This window comes from Vitis vinifera, chromosome 8, assembly GCF_030704535.1.
Source record: "Vitis vinifera cultivar Pinot Noir 40024 chromosome 8, ASM3070453v1".
Classification (NCBI taxonomy): Eukaryota; Viridiplantae; Streptophyta; class Magnoliopsida; order Vitales; family Vitaceae; genus Vitis; species Vitis vinifera.
The window spans coordinates 1,670,994-1,691,551 of record NC_081812.1 but is presented as its reverse complement, the minus strand read 5'-3'; the positions used below and the strand labels follow the sequence as shown (position 1 = coordinate 1,691,551).

General features: G+C 34.9%; 2 protein-coding genes across 3 annotated transcripts in view; one reads left to right on the top strand and one right to left on the bottom strand.

Annotated features, from left to right (window-relative positions):
* Positions 1 to 8,485, top strand: part of LOC100260373 (uncharacterized) — a 43,887-nt gene extending 35,402 nt beyond the window's left edge. The window contains exons 11-15 of one of the 2 annotated variants that reach the window (XM_019221694.2): positions 3,584 to 3,769; positions 3,906 to 5,057; positions 5,522 to 5,872; positions 7,650 to 8,027; positions 8,132 to 8,485. In XM_019221694.2, coding sequence (XP_019077239.1) covers positions 3,584 to 3,769; positions 3,906 to 5,057; positions 5,522 to 5,872; positions 7,650 to 7,985 — 2,025 coding nt within the window. In that variant the 3' untranslated portion in view covers positions 7,986 to 8,027; positions 8,132 to 8,485. Of the gene's footprint in view, positions 1 to 3,583; positions 3,770 to 3,905; positions 5,058 to 5,521; positions 5,873 to 7,649 lie in introns of both variants that reach the window. The other variant, XM_010654864.2, reaches the window with a different exon arrangement.
* Positions 8,486 to 9,763: 1,278 nt separating this feature from the next.
* LOC100241549 (protein DETOXIFICATION 25-like) lies at positions 9,764 to 17,678 on the bottom strand. Its single transcript, XM_059738869.1, has 5 exons — positions 17,369 to 17,678; positions 13,407 to 13,655; positions 12,553 to 13,059; positions 11,287 to 11,373; positions 9,764 to 11,204 (listed from the first exon to the last, which is right to left on the bottom strand). The coding sequence occupies exons 3-5, from the start codon at positions 13,051 to 13,053 to the stop codon at positions 11,073 to 11,075; spliced, it is 720 nt and encodes a 239-aa protein (XP_059594852.1). The 5' UTR covers positions 13,054 to 13,059; positions 13,407 to 13,655; positions 17,369 to 17,678; the 3' UTR covers positions 9,764 to 11,072.
* Positions 17,679 to 20,558: the final 2,880 nt, after the last annotated feature.

Sequence of the window (20,558 nt, the reverse complement as noted above, 5' to 3'; positions counted from 1 at the left end):
GGAGTTAAGGTGTTAAGGGGAAAGAGTAAACCCTTGGCTTCATCAATCTAGAGTGCTCGGTCAACTGCAATTGCTCATCGTCCACTGGAAGGAGGAAGGGGAGGGGTGCTAGGGTTTAACGGTTCGGGGGCATAGTTGGACACCTTCATTTTTTGGTCCTCAGTAGGGTTTTTTCTGTGGGGGTTGATTGAGCAGTTTTTTATTTTTATTTTTTGTTTTTTGTTTTTATGTTAGGATGGTGGGTATTTGTTCTTCTTTTCTTTTCCCTTCCTTGCCTTTTGGCCTTTTCTATTTACTCCGTGTGTGCTTTGTTGCTCATTTCAACAAACACTTTTATTATATCTTGTTGATTTACCTATAAAAAAAAAAGATTACTAAAAGAAAGAACTTTTCAAACCCTTATCTGAGTCCTCCCCATGATCAAACAAAGAAGGATGTGATTAATGGATTGTTCTTCAATTTTACAAAGAAAACATCTATTAACTAACAACTACCCTCTCCTTTGAAGTTGATTTAGGGTCAACACCTTTCCTCAACTAGCTCCCAAGGTGAAGAAACTTGCTTTAAATGGCACCCATGGATGCCAAATTACACCCATAAAAAAGGGAATGGAAGCCCCTCATTTTATTTGAAGCCCCTTACTGAAAAATTATCATTCCTCGAGTCTATTCATGCCACCTTTTCCTCCCCCTCATTATTCATTGACATTCCTTGTAACTTGGAAAATAATTCTTCTACAATGTCCAACTCCCAATCATTCAAATGTTTAGAAAAACAAGAGTTTCAATGACCCTCACTTGTGTGATCCCATAAAACTGCCACCCTAGCCCTTTTGATGTGGTGAAGGCATGTAAAGATGAGAAAGATATTCACAAGGGCTCATCTCCACATCATTTATCTTTCCAAAACTTCGCCCTCCTTCCATTACTCTCAAAAAGGAAGTTCTACCATAAAAGGTGTCTCAATCCTTCCTAATAACTTTCCATAGCACGATCCCATACCCATCTCTCACTTCACAAGACTGCCACCCTCCATCTTTCTCCCTTGCTTCCCACTCGAAAGAACCGCTCACTAGTTATGGTTTGTTTTCAAAAGCTCCCCTTTTACTTGCATATTGCGAACTCCACTTGCACAAAAGAGCCTAATTAAGCGAAGAAAGACATTTATGCCTAATCCTCTTGTACCATTCTCTATGTAGAGAATTAACTACTTTTCTAGGTGCAATTTTTTCTCTAAAACCTCTTTTCCTCAAAAGAAATCTCTTTGAATCTTTTCAAGCCTCAATTTGACTTTCCTTGGAATACTAAACAAAGACAAGGTATATGGGTTGATTAAACGATGTGCTTCTGATTATGTAAGCTTTCCCCCTTTATAGATATATTGTCTTTTTCACATTGACAAACTTTTGCGAAACCACTCTTCCATCGCATCCTAGGTTGCTATTGATCTAAAAGGTGCACTCAAGGAAAGACCCATGTTGGTAGATGGAAGCTCTCCTACTCTACACCCTAGTTCAAAGGCCAACTCCACTACATTCTTCACTCTTTCAATTGGAATCAACTCACTCTTTTCTAAGTTAATTTTTAGCCCTAATATAACTTCAGACAACATTAGCCCCTAACATAAATGGACCATTTGATCTTGGGAAGCCTCATCAAATGAGAGTGTCATTCGCAAACAACAAATGGGACACCTCTTCCCTTTCACCACTTCTCCTACTCATCCTTACTCTCGAGAAGTAATTTCCCTTTCTAGCCCTCTTAAGGAGACAATTAAGGGCCTCCATCGCTACTACAAATAAATAGGGAGATAGAAAGTCCCCTTGCCTCAAACCTTAGAGTTTTGGAACAAACCAGAAATGTTGTAATTAACAATCACATAAACATTGCAGAAGAAGCGCACCATTTAATCCATCCTATTTGAGAAAATAAAGATTGATCTTAATAGGGAAAACACCCAAGAGGGGGGGTGGATTGGGTTTTTAATTTTTTTTTTCAAACAAAATAAATTTAAGCAAAAGAAGGATGAATATAAAGAGATAAGGTTAGAGAGAGCAAACTCAGATTTTATAGTGATTCAACACCCTTTGCCTACGTCCACTCTGCTCAAGCTCCTAATCAAGTGAGGGTTTTAATATACTTGAAGTTTCAACCAAGCTTCTAACACCTTTACACTTGGATTCCGACTTCAATGAACTCTTACACAATCTCTTGAAGTTTCTACTCACTTGAAGCTTCTAACACTCAAACAACAAATTTAAATCTCTCAACCTAGCTCAACAAGGGCTCAAATACAATTCAAATGTTAGGATGAATGACAAGGGTGCACTAAGGAATATGCAAGTGGAGATTTAATGCACCAAGGAAAGAATGATAGCTTTTGAGTCAAGAACAAGTAGGTAAACAAATAAATGTAAGTGTTCTTATACTCATAAATGAAGTGAAACTCTCAATTTATAGGTTTTTAGCCTCAAGAGCCAAAATGCTAAAAAGCAGCCTCGATGGGTCGAGTTGGGGATCGACCGATTGACTAGCCATTGGGCAATAAATGCATGACAGGTAACCGTTAGGCTTCGATCGGGAAGGCATAGCCATCGACCGGGAATGAAAGGCTATTTTTGCATCTCTTAACCGAACCTCGACTGGGAAGGTGTAGCCGGTTGAGCCGGTTGACCAGTGCCTAGATCGGTTCACCATTTTTGGCCCGAAAACCTATATTTTTCTATTCTTTTTACTTCTAACACTTAGGCAATGTCTTTAGGTCAATGAGTATGCCAACTTTGAAACGATTTGCCTAAGGTTCATTTGATAAAACTCAGGTTTTAATGGAAATATAACTTTAATGTATAAACTAAGTTTTTAAAGATACATGAAAATATATGAAAATCCTATGTGCACTCATGCATTCAACTTACATATGTTTCCTATGATTAAAGGGTCTTCCATATGTCTTGATCTTGCATATATTGGTTCCTTTGATGAATTTTCAAAGTAACGCATGAAATTCTTTATAATTCAAAATGATTAGCAACTTAACCATGGTTTGTTATCATCAAAACAAGATTAGGAGAACCCTTGGGATAACGCTATCCATTGTTTTTTTTAATCAAATTTCATCTTGTTAAGAACTGATAGCAACAACCTCCAGTTGATGTGATCATAAATGTATTGCATAAATATTGATGAGATCATACTTATATTAGTGGTAATTTTCTACTTTTATATGATCTTGATATCCTCACTTGGAAGTCAGCAGCACTTCAGCCTAAAAGAAAGTGTCATGGAATTGGAAGGTTGTGCGCGATTATTCCATAGAAAATACCACAGTGCTAAATGTCTTGTGATAAATATCTTTGTAAACATTGGAAACAAAGGGATGTTTTAGTTAAAACTATTTTAATTATATTTCTGATTTCTATTCAACATAGGTGTTGGTGTTTGTGTGAATATAGCTAGCTAGCTAGTATATCTTGTGGACGGCAGTTTATGGATTGTGAAAGTTACATTTTTGAATGGGAGGGAAAATGTTCATTGCTATTGACTTTGTCTTTTTTACTATTTACCTTAATGTGTCTGCTATGCAGATTGTAGCAATCAATTCAGGTATTCAGCCAGGCTTAACAATGGTTGTGGGTCCACCTGGTACAGGAAAGACTGACACTGCTGTGCAGATCTTGAATGTTCTTTATCACAATTGCCCTTCTCAGAGAACATTAATAATCACTCATTCAAATCAGGCTTTGAATGATCTTTTTGAGAAGATAATGCAGGTATGAGGCATTAAGTTTAATTACTTGAAGATGATATTGTTATTATTATTTTTATTTTTACAATTGAAGAAGAAACTTTTAATGCTTCTCCAGTTAGAATCAAGTTCCTAAAGCATTTATATGTTTACTATGTCAGAGGGATGTGCCTGCTCGCTATCTTCTTCGACTGGGTCAAGGAGAACAAGAACTTGCGACTGATCTTGACTTTAGCCGTCAAGGACGCGTTAATGCTATGCTTGTTCGACGGTTGGAACTACTTAGTGAAGTAGAAAGGCTTGCAAGATCTCTCCAGCTTCCTGAGGATGTAGGTTATACTTGTGAAACTGCTGGATATTTTTGGTTGCTTCATGTCTATTCACACTGGGAACAGTTCCTTGCTGCTTGTTCTGGTAACGAGGACAAACCAACATTTGTCCAAGATCGTTTTCCCTTCAAGGAGTTCTTTTCCAACACTCGGCCAGTTTTCACGGGTGAGTCCTTTGAGAAAGACATGCGTGCAGCAAAGGGTTGCTTCCGCCATCTTAAAACCATGTTCCAAGAGCTTGAAGAGTGTAGGGCATTTGAATTGCTCAAGTCGACAGCTGATCGAGCGAATTATCTAATGACGAAGCAGGCAAAAATTGTAGCAATGACTTGTACCCATGCTGCTTTGAAGAGGAAAGATTTTCTTCAGTTAGGATTCAAGTATGATAACTTGTTGATGGAAGAAAGTGCCCAAATATTAGAGATTGAAACTTTCATTCCAATGTTGCTTCAAAGACAGGAAGATGGGTATGCGCGGCTTAAACGCTGCATATTGATTGGTGATCATCACCAGTTGCCTCCTGTTGTCAAGAATATGGCTTTCCAAAAGTATAGTCACATGGATCAAAGTTTGTTTACCAGGTTTGTCCGTCTAGGTATTCCATATATTGAGCTTAATGCCCAGGGTAGAGCCAGGCCAAGTATTGCTCAACTTTACAATTGGAGGTACAGAGAACTGGGGGACCTTCCATATGTAAAGGAGGCAGGTATTTTCCATAAAGCAAATGCTGGATTCTCCTATGATTATCAGTTAGTTGATGTCCCTGATTACCTTGGGAAAGGTGAAACTGCCCCTTCTCCTTGGTTTTATCAAAATGAGGGAGAGGCTGAATATGTTGTCAGTGTCTATATGTATATGCGGTTACTAGGGTACCCTGCAAGTAAGATATCCATCCTGACAACTTACAATGGCCAGAAACTGCTGATACGTGATGTTATCAACAGACGATGCATTCCATATGATTTCATAGGTCCTCCCAGCAAGGTAAATTATTGAGATGGTTGTACACTTTCTACATTTAAATTTGCAGTAATCATCAATTTCATGGCTCAGGCTATTCACTCATTCAGGTTTTGCAACATACACCTTTTTAATGAACAGAAGAGTTATAGTTGTAATTGTCAATTGAAAATCCCATTTATGAGATCTCCTTGTTTGCACAACTGCAAACCTGATTAAATTAGCCCACCCATCCATGTTGAATTACTTTCTGCCCATCATTAAATGTTTGACTACCTTATGGCGGGTTCTTCTGCTCAGTTTGAAGAAAGGCCAACATGAGCTCTGTTGGGTTCCACTGATGGTGTTCTGATTTTTATTTAGCTTGTGTACAGTACTAGGGCAGTAGAATCTGCAGGAACCATTTCCTGTACATTCCTTTATTTTCAATAAAGGCATGTGTCATGGCTATAATCACATCACTTAGTTGATTGATTTTTTCTTTACAGGTTACTACAGTTGATAAGTTTCAAGGTCAGCAAAATGATTTTATCTTACTGTCTCTTGTTCGTACTCGCTTCGTGGGTCACCTTCGTGATGTTAGAAGACTGGTTGTTGCCATGTCTCGTGCTCGACTTGGTCTCTATGTGTTTTGCCGTCGTTCTCTGTTTGAACAATGCTATGAACTGCAGCCTACATTTCAACTTCTGCTTCAAAGACCAGATCATCTTGCCCTAAATTTGAATGAAACTACATCATTTACAGATCGTCATGTTGCAGATCCTGGATTAGTCCAGCTTGTCAGTGGTGTTGAAGAGATGAGTGGCATTGTTAATTTCAAAATGCATCAGGTGTATCAGGTATGCCTTTCTTGACTTCTTGGTTATTGCATAGTTTTGGAATTTGCGCATATTGGGAGCAAACTTTGTTTGAAAGTTCCACCTGCTAGTAGGATTAAGCGTAGCTTAGCTTTTTTGGTGGGTTGCAGTATGTTGAAAATCACATTCCATTTTGGGGCAGAAATTTAAAAGGCTTCTGAGGGATCATTGTCCAAGGTGAATGCAAGGAGGCTCAATTTTGAGGCCTAAATTTGAGGCTACCCCTAGGTGTATGGTTCTCATTAGCTATGTGCCTCAAATCTTGGAACTTGCCTTGTGAGTGAATGTATGTGCGGACTACTAAAAGTCTATGATGAATTGACATTTGAATGAGTTTCATGTTGACTTTCTGGCCTTCAGAAAGTTCTTGGAGATTCAAATGGATAATTTGTTTATGGAGCTTAGATTGAAACATTGAGGTTGAGGAAGCACAATGTGGTAGAAAATGCACTCAGTACACTCGGTACATAGATCCTAATTTATATTTTCCTGTTGGTGCCCTTTTATTTCTATATTTCTGATTTTATGCTTAAATAAATTGGATAAATTATGATACTGATATGTTTTATTGTTTAATGCCTTGCCTTGCATGATAAAAAGCTCTCTCACTTGTCTTTAAAAATTTTGAGTTGAAGCGAGGCCTCTAGTTATGTGCTTCAACAACAGAGGATTGTTCTTAAAAATTGTGTTGCTTATGAGGTTCCTGTGCCCCAAATATGATGCAGGCCTTACCTCATGTATTAAGTAGGTCTCGGAGGTGGGTTTGAGTTTTAGTCTCCTGGTTCCTTCATTTTATACTATGAAGATCTCTGGCTCTTATGGGTGAACTAAAATATCTTACCCTTGAAATATAATCCATTCCTGCATCCTGGAGTTGAGCCACCCTAGGAGAAAAGGGCTTCTCAGCTCCTTAAGTGAAATATATATATATATATATATATATATATATATATATATATATATATATTTTTTATAAGTGAAATATGATTTTGCTCTTGTTGTCTTGTATCTTTCTTTAGTCTGAACTGTCCTTTTACCAGGAGGCTTTGAATTCTCATTTGTCCAGTTTCAAATGCTTTCTATTCTTCATCACTCTGAAAGCACAAGGCAGTGCCTGTTTTTGTACAATGTATCTGTTGTTGATGGGAACACATGTCAATAAGCATAATCTTATAATCTTCCATGCCTGTAGTTCACTTTCCATTCTGTTTGTTTTGTTGGTCTTCTTTTTTTGTTTTCATTTTTCACCTTTTTCAAGTGAATCCATTTATTTTATTTTGGTTTAGCTGAAGATTTAAAACAATTGTTTTAACCATATTTTGCATGAAAACTTCAAAATAAATGTTTTGGAGGATTTTGGTTTGTTGGGATTGATCATGGTTTTTCACATGTTAATGACATTCACCAAAATAAAATCTGACATGGATTTTTTTTTTTTTGGTTATGAATACAACATCGTCAAATCTTTGTCTATATGTGAATGATGTAATTAGAACTTCTCTATGTTCTTATTATCCTCTAGTAATAAACGATACAAATGTGGGAGTGAGGTTAATCCCATTCTTTAGAGGAAGCCTATCCAAGCCTTGTCTTCCATTTGTATTGGATCAGGCTACAGGCCAAGGTTGTTGAGAATTTATTGAATTTGGGCTCAGTTTAGATGCCTAATGGATGGCCTTATACCTAGTAATATTTTTTGTTATCTTTATTATTAACTGAATTCTGAAGTTAATACAACTGGTCTTTCCTTGATCCCCAGGCGCGGGTAATGGGCCATCAATTTGATCAGTTTTCGGCTCATTCAGGACAAGTAGCACCATCCCTGGGTGGATGGGAGGAGCAAAACAGTCAGCTGAATTCAACATCCCAACACCAGCCCATGGACGCTGATAGGCCTGCCGATTCACATGATGCAAATGGGGACTTGCCTCCTGAAAGCAAATCAGGGGAAGCTACAGAAATGGAAGTCCTTGAAAACAGACGGGATGGGGCTTCATCACCCGAGAACAACTTGAAGGAAAAAACAGATATGAATGGCGACAGGGGAGGTGCACCAGTTGAAAGCAGTTCACATGATGAAAACAGAATGGAGTAGTATCAGATGGGTTGAGCCCAGAAGAACGATTCTTTTCAGACTGTGAGTGTAAAGAATTTTGGGCCCCAATGCATCTATATATTGGCTGATGGTAAGTCATGGAAGAGTTCTTGGCTCAGTTCTAATCCAAGCTTTGAACTACTTAGGTGGTAAACGAGAACGGACGGTCATTGCTGATCTTCGGTTGAAGGCATCAGGACCAACATTCCAGGGCCAAGAGTTTTGAAGCTAGTTTCGAATTTCATCTTGTGGGAAAGAGAGGAAAATGGAAGTGTCATTTATGCATGTTATGGCTGTGCTTAAGGAATGACGAATGCAAGATCCACATTCCTCTTCATGGGAGAAAGAGATGAAAGCCAGCAGCCGTGTTACTGATCCGGCATGAAAAATCTTGTAATATTTGAGATTTGACTGACCTTTTGTCTCAGGTTCAAATCCACTTTGATCACATCAAAATAATTGAAAAGAAAAATCGCCAGATCAGAAAAATCACCACATAATTTTCAATGGTCTCTTGAATAATAATAACTATTTAAACTCATTTAACATCTTTATGTATTGTACAAAAAAATATAATGAAAAAAAATTAAATTCTTTTTATGTAATGTTAATGCTTAATTAATTTGAAATTAATTTTAAAATATAGGTTTTATTTTAAATAGATGACTCATATATTTATAGTACTAATTAATATTTTTTTGATATAAATAAGATTAATACATTAATTATCAATTCAATAATTTATAATAAATTTATATTTAAAACATAATTTTTATATTTTATAAAAAAAATAAGAATATAATATTTTACATTGAACAAGTAGTTATCATATATTAATAAATTCATATTTTAATAAATGAATTTATAATACATTTCTTTCAATAGTTTTTCAATGCATTGTAAATGGTTGAAAAGTAAAATATTAGGCTTTGTTTGGTAATTGCTTTTAAAATAGTTTTAAAAAAATAGTTTTTAAAAACTGTTATTTGATGTTTTGTATAATAGAAATCTGTTTGAGAACATAAAATTGTTTTTAACCTATTTTAAATATGTTTTAAAAATAAATATTATGTCCATAGCTTTAGTTTTAATCCTTATATATGTTTATATAATTATTCTTTAAAACAACTTAAAAAAAATAATTAAAAACAATTAAAATTAGCTTATTAAAAACATCATGTTTCTGTTTTTTTATAATAGAAAACAAAAAACAGTCTTTAATTGTTATACATGTTTTTTTATTTTTTTGTTTTAAAAAATAAAAATCTGTTATTAAAAACAGTTGTCAAACAAAACCTTAATATCATAGTCAGCTTGAGCAGTAATAGGTGAGGCAAGGTCATGAATGAGCTTCCCGTCATTTCTGTTCACCACAGGGTCTTGAAGTTGACCATCTGGATTGTTGGGCATGGTGACCAGCTCTATGTAAGGTCCTTCCTTATCAAAATGTGTATGCATCTACAGCCCATTTGTATCAAGCTGAACACAAGAAGTTTCTAATGTTTGATTTCACCATCAAAAAATACAAAAGAAAATCAAATATAATTAAAATTAATTAAAAATTTATACAATTTGAAATTATTTAATCTTAATATCATGAAGAAAAAAAACAAGTTAAACGAGTTTAAAGAAGTATATAAAAATAATTTATTATTTTTAATATATATTTTATATTCCTTCGTTTATTCTTTCTTTCCACTTTTACTCTCTATTTTATTTTCCTCACATTTTTCCTCTAATTTCCTGGGAACCAATCTTAACCAAAGTGTATCCAAAATGACACTACTGCTTCCAAGCTATATTCAACTCTCTACAAACAAGTTATCCTTCCAATAATCAAAATCTTGAGCAAATGGTAAAAAGAATAAAAAATGATAATAATAAGAAAATAAAATAAAATAAAATATAATTATACCTAAATTATTTAATCTCATATTCCACATAACTTTCCCTGCAACTTCTCATTTAGTCTCTTCTCCCATATCCTTCATTGATTTTTTCAGAATTGATGGGAGCTCCCATGAGATTCTTCTGAAGACTACAAGAACCACCTACTTAGACGTCTGATGCCTTTTCAACCTACGAGAAGAACCAGTACTTGTTATTGAATAGCACATGGCTCTCAAGCCATTGAGGCAAAATCACAGTACTGATGCACTACTTCTATAATAAAAATCTTTAACCGAGCATCCTAGTTAGTTCTCCATGTGATGTAGGTAAGTGCAAGAGTTTGCATGCCCACTCCACACAGCATTCCAATCCACATACCCTTTAGAAACAAAGAAGAAATTTTGCTTAAATACCGAAATATGTAAAAATGTAGAAGCATACAACCCTACTTTGTGCTCTACAAATGGTATTATAGAGATTTTGTCGACATTTTCAATGTAGGTATGCCATATAGAAATAAAATCAGGTTGATTATTTTGGATGAAGTCCAAGAATCTACTCATTGGTAGACTGTCATTACTGCTCTATAACTTGACATGCAAAATTTCAAAGGCTGATATTTAGACATGAATCTACTTAGCCTAACTGAAAGATCGGCCACATATGCAAGCAAGGCTCCAAATGGAACCCCAATAACGTAATAGCAGCCGAGATTGACAAATGCAACCAAGCTTTGCCAACCAGCACCTACAGCTACCCCTGCTGAGAAGAAATTAAAGATCAAAATGAACTTGGGGAATGTCCTTATATTTGTAAGAAAAGAGCATGTTTTCTGGTTATTTTAGAATGGGGATGAAGTTCTTTGGTCAATATAGTGTGTAAGCAATGTGGAAACAATAGCTAGTATTGTTATACTAGAGAAGGAAACACTTGCCTATGAGTACCAGCTGAACGCTATTAAGCAAGATTGAGAAAGCAAGGAGGATGGAGAGACTTGAAACAGTTTCTGCTAATTCATCATTGCTCGTGAACAAGTATGCAATATCATGACCAAAGACCAAACATAGAATCCAGAAGAATGCTCCAATAAGAGTTGAAGTACTTAGGATGACATTAACAAAAAAGTTTACAGCTGCAGCATTTTCTCTCCACAGCTCATTTGATACCCTTACACTATACAAATACAAACATAGAAATTTATCTTAGAGGAAGAAAAGTGATTCCACCGCTAGAGAGAAAGAAGGCGAGATATTCTGTTAATAAAAGCCATACCATGCTGCATCTAGGAAGCCAAGGGCTAACATCAACTCCCATGCATAAATATTGATGCTGCAAAGTCATCAAAATAAATGCAATTTTCTTGAAAGGGAGAAATGAAAATGTAAATAACAAGAAATTGAATAAAACTTACCAAATAGAGAAGGCAGATATTGCAACCAATGTATTTTTCAGATATCCAGCCAATAAGAGTACAATAGCATAGTACCATAACTCCAAGCTGTTAAGATTTAAATACATACCATAATTAGTGTGTGCTATCATAAATGGTGTTGCACCTCTCAGAGCTAAGGATGAATGAGAAATAATTTTTCGTTCTTTTTTAAACATTTGAGGGTTTTTCAACGCCCCTTGTAAAGTAGAACTGAATGTTCAGAATTTGGTTCCATGTACTTTGGTGCAATAGGCTCCAGAATAAGTGGATTCCCTATTAGTTTTAAGACTTCATTCAAGTTATGTGTGTGAGCTCCTGCGTGCTTGTGTTGAGTGCATGATATTTATGAGCATACATAGTTTTTTAACCTCAAAGACAAGTATATTGGCTATATGTCCAGTCTATGTCATCACTGAATCTACCTAAAGTTAGGACAGGCTCCATAATTGCAATGAAAGCTAACTCAGGCTTGATATGCAAACAATACTTCCATTTAGAAACACTAATGATCAAACTTCCCTCAAAGTTTGGATGTGTGGGGAGCAAATAGGGCTGCCAAATATCCAAAAGGATCATCCTCTTACCTGCAACTTCTAGTGGCTGCAACTTTTGATTTGGTGGGAATTACAGGATCTGTAGCATCATTGTTGTAAAGCCCACACACATGCTAGGCAGACAAGGCCAGGATGCTTCCTTCCGGATAATTTGCTAATAACACAAACTTGGTTGTCCAAATAACAAAGCTTTCATCATAAAGCATTTTCTTCTTTGAAATGCATCTTATAGGATTTACAAGAACAGACTTTGCAAAGGAGTTATCCTGGGGCATATGAAAACTTCTAGGATTTCCTGAATTGGTCATGTTAAAATTCCCTAACTGGCTCTAGGACTGATTCCTGTTGTTCAATATGGCCTAGAGGCTTCTTCCAGATCTATATAACTAGAAAGGTTAAATTGAAAAAAGTTGAAGTGAAAACGAAACACAACCAAAACATATCTGCCGCTCCATCCTGGGTACCTGTTCTAAAGCATTTTCTACATATTTGCTTTTCTCTGAAATGTTGTCTCCTTAGTTTGTATTCACTTGAAATCGTTACCAGATATACATTTATACTTAAGAATGATCCCTTGTTAATGATAACAAAGCATATCTGTCTCAAGAGGGGAAAAATGAAGTATGTAAACTAAAATGTTGAGGATTCAGTGTTACCAGAGCATAAAACCAGAGGATATTGAGAGCTTTACCACAGGCGGTATGTCAGTGAAGGCAGCAGTGGTGAATCCTCTCCATGTTTTAGGACACCAGCCTCCAAAAATGTACACTAACTCTCCAATGACCATTGACCATGTAGATATTATCATTGCACCCAATGCTCCAGGAACCCCTAAATTCAGTTTGATCACAAAGATCCAGGACAACAACACAGGAAGCACAAATGAGGAAGCAGATAACCATCCAACAATCATGTTCTTGAGTTGAGCTTGTAAATACATTTGGATGGTCAAGGTAAAAACATAAAAGTAGAGAATGGGAATGAACCACAGAGAGAAATTTCCTGCAGCTATTGCTACCTCCTCTTCCTGGCCAAGTAGTTCGAACAGGGGAGTCTCAAAGATGAATAAACAGGTCAAAATTGTGGCAACAACAGCATCAACAATCCACGATCGTTGCAAGTATATACCCATCATGTGATATTGGTTTGCTCCAAATGCTTGCCCACATAGAGTTTCAGTTGCACTTGACATGCCCAGCTGCAATAGAAAAGAAAATGTTATATGAGGATATGCATGTAGAGTTAATTGTTTGTGACAATATATTTTAGAAGTTAGACTAGTATCAAAATGCATATCTCATTTGAGGTAATATTACCATTTGCATAGAAAATTTCATAAATTCAGTATGCATAGTTTCTACACAAGCCATTGGAAAATAAAATAAAATCTTTATTTTTAACAATTTGCAAGTTATAGACTTCCAAATAAGTGGTCTTATCGTCACTACTTAAGTTTTAGGGTGTGATTTGAAATTGAAAGAATAAGCTACCAATTCGCAATTATACTATTGATGAAAGGAACAAGAAGTACAACTAAGAGCATACCAATAGCCCATAGGCCAAACATACAAGGATGGTTTGTGAAAGAGCATATGCAGTGAGATCAAGTTCACTAATGTGACCAGCAAATGAATGTGCCACAACCAGTGTTCCATGAGATGAAACTCTAAATAAAATTTAAGGAAATGCAATCCTCCATGTCTTCTTCGACTCTTCCCAGATTCTTCCGTTAAATCAGTTGCACCTTCTGCTTCTAAACTCAAAAGTCTTTCTTTCATATTGTTATCCATGGTCCTGTTATAAGAACACAACAAAGGGAAGATATATATCAAGTAAGAATTGGGCTTTCAGCTTTTAGTTCATAATATTTTTAAATTCAAGATGAATTTAATATGCAAAGATGATACATTTTCTGTCCCTATTCCTTCAAATCATCTAAATGCATTTGTTGCCTTAAATCATCACAAAAATTCTTGGTTGAGTTTCATCATAGAATCTCTATCAACATTCAAATGACACAAATTGACACTAATGTAATATGCAGCTGAGAAATGCAATTAACATGTGACAAGTTCAGTAGCACTGTAATAAGCTGGGATTTTAAATTTCAATAAGGTTGCAAGAAACCAGTAGCTTGTTCTGCAAAAATTCTCTTCCAGTGGAGATTTCTTCGACCCATTGTCTTGAAACCCAAAACAACATAGAGGAATGAGGTTTGATTGATACTTCAGCTTGGAGTGCAAGCTTATACATATTAGCCTGTCTGTGGATGGCTATGATTTCTAGCGAAATCTCCATTTGTAGCCTCAGTTTGTAACAGGCAGCAAGTTGGGCTTCATTTTCTCACACCCGTCTCCAAATAAATCGACTGATTGATTCAACTGACTCTTTTCCTTGTTTAAGAAAAAAACCTTCCCACTATATGAAGGTTGCTCATAATTAGTAGGAAGAAGGGGTTTTCACTTATAATTTGATTTCATTCCATAGGCCTATATGAGCTTTGATTGATTCAATAGAGTGGGTCAAACACCATAAGCTTCACACTTCAATTCAGCCTCCATAAGTGAATCTTCTGATTTTCAAAAACCACAAGCTTCAAGTTTCCCCAAAAGTCATCTACTATAGAGCATATTTTTCTCCTCACATAATTGACTTGTTTAAATTTTTAAGTATTTCTAGAATAACAAGAAAAAACTATTTTGAGAACTGCTAGAGGGCTGTAACCCTTATGGGTAAACTTATTCTACTATCACTTTTGTTGATGCCAAATGGACTCTACCCTGTTCTTCACGTGGCTCCATCACATGGTTCAAAGTCGCGGTATCAGTCATTGACTCAGAGGGTCCCGAGGCGTATCGGTCTCGGTGTATCGGTTTGGTATCGGACAATACATAAAATAAGCTAATTAGAAAATTCAAAAAATTATAAAAATATTATGTAAATCATTAGAAAAATATATACAATTAAATAAACTCAAAAAATTAATAAAATAAAATTGTATTACATTTAACATTATTTAAATAGTTATAAAAGTATTTGTTTAAAGTTATTTATGATAATGCTAATAAAAGTAAATATATCGGTCTTGAAATATACTTGAAGTCAACTATAATCAATATGACCTTTAGAGGTAAGATCTATAGATGGGGTGCATAAATAAAACAAAATTATCAATTTAGATTAATACATCAACATAATTATTATTTTAAGCAATTACTTAAATTATCAATCTCCTTCCGAGGTAATATTAATACATTATTCTTATATGATTCTTTAAACAAATTTTAATTTAATTTTATATATATATAATTAATTTTAATTATATTTGATTTTTTTAATATTTTTATAAAAAATCATGCATGAAAATTTTATTTTTCTTAATATATTTTTGAAGAAATTATTTTTTTTTCCATAAGCTTAAAACACCAAATTTTTATTTATTTATTTTTTTATACAGAAATACATGGACCACAGGCTTTCATGAATTGAACTTGGGCTGGACCTAATCTGGTGGGCTGAACCCGTAAAAAAATTTCATGGTGCTGAGCCACATAGGATCACCAATCCTTAGCATCAAGACCTATGTTCTCCTATCTTGCCCTCCACTGAAAGCAGAGAGTGCGATCTGCAGAGAGTGAAACCGCCATGGCTACCTCTCTCTTCTCCTATCTTGCCCTCCACCGTGGACGCTCACAACGTTGGTTCCGTCGATGGTGCTGTCAAATCCTCTTTCCTTCATTGCACAAAGCTCTTCTCTGCTCCCAAACTCAGAAGGAAGGTTGTCTAGCCGACGTTCAGTCACCGTTGCGGCACCAGCAGCGCACCAAAGATGAAAAATCTTCACTCCTGATTTCTCTGAAAATGTTGATTCTTGTGATGGGTTTCGGAATCTGTTGATTGTTTTGTTTTTTTTTTTGTTTTCCGAGTCGATCGAGTTAACTCGGAATATCGGTCGAGTCATCCGAGTTCAATCGATTCAAGGCCGAGTCTAGGCATAAAATGTATCTGGTATTGGACTCGTCGCGGTCGGCGTCGAGGCGGATACGACTCGGCCGAGTCGTACCGGACTCAGCCGATATTTTGAACCGTGCTCCATCATGTGTTTAAATTTTCAGTTAATATTTATTCTTTTCTCCTTTCTATATTTGTGTGGATAAAATCTACCCCAACCAAGCTCAATAAACATCTTGGTCATTCACAGTTATTTTTGCAAAGAAAAGGGAAAACCCACCTCTTAGTTGTGTCTATTTTCAACTTTCAACCATAAGCTTCTGTTTCAATGCCAAGTACTGATGCAGGGGGGACCTTATAGTAGCTACCTAAAATCAAATAGTGGTGGACTAGAGCTAAGGTTTTTATGGTTTATCAAGGGAATGTAGAATTAGATTTCATGGACGGAATAAGGATTAGATTGGCTATGCTTTAAGATACCTCATGAGCTAAAACAAAGAGAAAAATGCTTGCTGAAATTTCTGGACAGGAGGGAAATAGTGGAATTGAGGTGTTGAGTTAAAAGTGAGGGTGTTTACAATGGAAGAGTAGGTTTGTAGGAACAAATTTTGGGTTAAGGAAAGATTGGTTGTTTGTGTATCGGGTTACATAGCATCAAAGAAGGTAAAACAAAGAAAAAGAACAAGAGAAAGAAAGCCATAGACATAAGTTTCACCTAAAGATAAGTTAATGGGTTCTCAACAGTAAATATACATGCCCTGCACTGCAATAAGGTGAGATTTTGCTAAAACAGCCTTATCCTTGCATCATTCACTACCATTCTCCAACACCACGATCATCCTCTCCTCCTAGTGGGTCCTAAACAGGTCTGGTTTTGAGTTGTTGGTTCTACCAATTTACCTAATCCAGGAATGAGGACAAGAATCAAGCCATCCATTAATTGGAGCATAGCATCTTGGTACTTATCTAGATAAAAAGAAATGGATTAGTGGGACCCTTAACAAACTGAAGAATATATGATTAAAACAACAAACAAAGATTGTGGAGAAAAATCCACGAGTTTTGATTTTAGTACACTAAGCTTTTCTTTTTGAATTTTTGTTTCTAGAATCATAGTTGCTTCTAAGTTTCTATTTCAATTAATGCTGAGCTCTCTCTATTCTCTATATCATCTATTAACTCGTGTTTTGCAGAGGAGTGTAATTCAACAAGCTTATGAAAAAGAAAAATAACAGTAAACAAACAAAATCTAGGCATTCCAACAAACAGCACGTGTGCAAGTCAAAGTGACAGTTGCATATATACATATACCACCAAAACAAATCCAACCAATCAATATTTCATTCAAGAAAACAATGTATGGCATCTGGGTAATCCAAAAAATATGGTTTTGAATATATTTTCTTTCTACAATCAAACAAAAGAGGAGCAGCCAAGCGTGTCTTCTTAGTTTTGTTTTCACTTAGTTTAAAAAATAAAATAACACCCACATGTGAGGAAGCTTGAACTTGTAATATAAAGCTCATGTGAACTCATAGAAGTTGTGGAGTTCTCACCTATATTAGATTGTTGGTGCAACTCAATAAGTGGGAGAGAAGCTTGTTGATTAAACTGGCAGAGATGAAAACCAGATTGAGAGGCTGTATACACATTATATTATGTTTTAGGTGATATCACTTTTAAAAGTGATTCAGAAGTATGATTGTAATTTTTTATAGCTAACGTAAGGAGCATAGATGCATTTTTAATGCATATATATCTATACATTTATACTGCATTTATGATGCACATATCCATACATCTCCCTCTCTCTCTCTCTCTCTCTCTCTCTCTCTCTCTCTCTCTCTCTCTCTCTCTCTCTGTGCCCCACAAACACCAATATTAAGCTTAACTTACACTATCTAATAAAAAGGAAATACATTAAAACTTGGTATAGAACAGGCAGTCTGAAAAAAGGTTAAAGGAGATAAACTAAAACACTCCAGCATTGTTTTTTATATGGTGGTTTAAGCTTGGCATTCAAAGCATGCATTATTAATTTTATGTAGATAATGTCATTGTAGTTTTAGAGTTTCGCATTCAAAGAGAGTTAGGTTATGTTCATTGCAACTTGGCTTATTAATGTAGAAAACCATTATTTTATGGGTTAATTTGTTTGGTGAGCGACAGTGGTTGAAGAGAGTTAGGTTATGTTCATTGCAACTTGGCTTATTAAGTCTGAAAAAAGGTTAAAGGAGATAAACTAAAACACTCCAGCATTGGTTTTTTATATGGTGGTTTAAGCTTGGCATTCAAAGCATGCATTATTAATTTTATGTAGATAATGTCATTGTAGTTTTAGAGTTTCGCATTCAAAGAGAGTTAGGTTATGTTCATTGCAACTTGGCTTATTAATGTAGAAAACCATTATTTTATGGGTTAATTTGTTTGGTGAGCGACAGTGGTTGATTTTGAGGACGAGGACAATGCTTATTACCTTGTATACTTTTTTCATCACTTTCTTCGTCCTTCCATATATATCACCGGTTAAAGAAGTGGTAAGAGTTTAGACTGCATTTAATAATGATTTTAGAAAGTGTTTCTACCATTTGAAAATTTTTATATTTCATATATTAAAGATGCTAGAAATACTTCCTAAAATCACCATCAAACATACTCTTAATATTCTATGTTATACTTCCCCTACCAATTATAAAAATATTTAAAATAAAATAATTAGAAATTTCTACATCACATGTCCATACTCCTAAAAAAACTGATATTTTTAAATATAATTTACGTAGAGTTTTTAAATATTTTATTGAACTTATTAACACTATTTTTACTTCACACGAAATTTAAACCTATGTTTGATTTTAAGAAAATTTGAAAAAAAAGTTATAAGGAGAAGAAAATAGAGAGAAAATGAGAAATAAAGAAAATGTTAAAAAATATAAAAATTAAATTTAAAGTTAATAAATGAATTTTTTATAGTATAACTTCAACTTCATTTCACATTTTTTTTCTCTTTTATGAAAAAATTAAATAATTTAAAAATATATAAATTTTTAACTGATTTTAATAATATTTAATTTTTTATTATATTTTTCATAATACAACTAAATATGATAAAATAATTTCTTTTAGTATTTTTTTTCCTATTTTTCAAAAATCAAAGTGTTTTTTAATCTAGGATAAATGCAACATTCTTTTTATGTACTAAAATAAACATACTCTCTACTACCCACTCTTTTTTTTAATATTATTATTTTTACATGTATTATGATTGGGGAAGAAAAGTATTTATATAGAAAATATTTATGTTATGTTATTATTTTTTCAATATTTTATAACTAATGACTGTTAATTTACTTGATTCTAATGATAAGAGTATTTAGAAGTTAATCAAAACTTAAAAAGTTCCTTTTAAGTAAATTTCGGTTTCGATGTTTTTGCATGAAAAGCTTAAGATAAATATCGGGATTTAGTACTTTAATATCTATTAAATAGAAATCTCTTATTAATATAATCAACTTTAGGCTATGTTTGGTTCCTAGAAAATAAAGAGGGAAATAAAATAGAGAGGAAAAGTAAAAAAAAAAAAAATGAAGGAAAAAAAAAAAAAAATTCAAAGTTAATAACCTTGTACACCCTTGTGCACTTAATACATTTCTCTTGTATAGTTAGTGTAACACCATTGTACAATGATGCAATATATCCTTCTTAAGTTATGTGTCCACGTAGGTCCACGTAGGTATGTTAACCATATTTTTAATGGTTTGACTGAGAAAATGGTGGATGAATTAGGACTAATTTTTTTTCCCAAACATTATTACTAGGGAAAGAATTGGAATTTCCATGTGGGAGTTAAATAAAGTGAATGACATGGAGTAGACCCCCCTCAGATGGGGAGGTTTTATTTTATTTTATTTTATTTTATTTTTATGATTTTTCTGGCCACCCTAAGAAGGAGCCGTTTCTCGGGCAGCCAAAGATGACGAAAGTGAAAGGAAGGCAGCTAATGGGTGAGCTGCTCTTGGGCACCCAGAAGGGACGGGAAGCAGAAAAGAAAAGAGGGACGAGCTGCTTAGTACAGAAGAGACAACTAAGAAGAGAGGAAACGCAGCTATATGAAAAAGTGGGACAGTTGAGTGAAAATGTGGCGGTTACAGAGAGTTTTTGCAGTTTTTGGGGAGTTAGGACAGATGATAGGTGATGATCATAGCTTAGGGGGACAGAGTAACGGGTTCGACAAGCTGGTTGGGGGATTTGAGAGAAAAAGATATTGGGGGGGTTATAGGCTGGTGACGAGGAGAGGGTTGTCTGAGAGGTTATGGTGTTGCTTGAGGGTGGTGATTTTGAGGTGACTTGAGGAAAAGGTAGCTTGAGAGAAGTCAGAGAGAAAGGAAAGCTGGTTTTACTAAAGATAGCTGGGACAAAAAGAAAATTTGAAGGATTTTCCAGGTACGTTTGTCTTCTTGAACTATTTTCATTCATCACTCTGTTTTCTTTGTCTTGGATTTTTTTTTTCTTTGAGGGTCTCGGATTTTTTCTGGGCATTGGTTGATTGTTTGGGTGTGGGTGTGGTGTTATATTACTCTTTTCTCATGTTTTCTTTATGGAGGATATGACTCACTCCCATAGTAGGAGTTTGTTGGTGACCTCATTTTGATAATTGTTTTGAACTCTCCTACTACACCACTAGTCTGTGAACCCCTGGATTTCAATATGAAAGGGGATCACAATTAACACTTTGCTCCCTTTATC

Bases quoted from the DNA above. Each gene is read 5' to 3' on its own strand.
- LOC100241549 (XM_059738869.1), bottom strand. From the start codon at position 13,053: ATGTCAAGTGCAACTGAAACTCTATGTGGGCAAGCATTTGGAGCAAAC. The intron at 11,374-12,552 runs GTAAAGCTCTCA...AAATCTTAACAG, and splicing joins TCACTGACATACCGCCTGTG to CTTGGAGTTATGGTACTATG. The intron at 11,205-11,286 runs GTAAGTTTTATT...ATGACTTTGCAG, and splicing joins ATATCTGCCTTCTCTATTTG to CATCAATATTTATGCATGGG.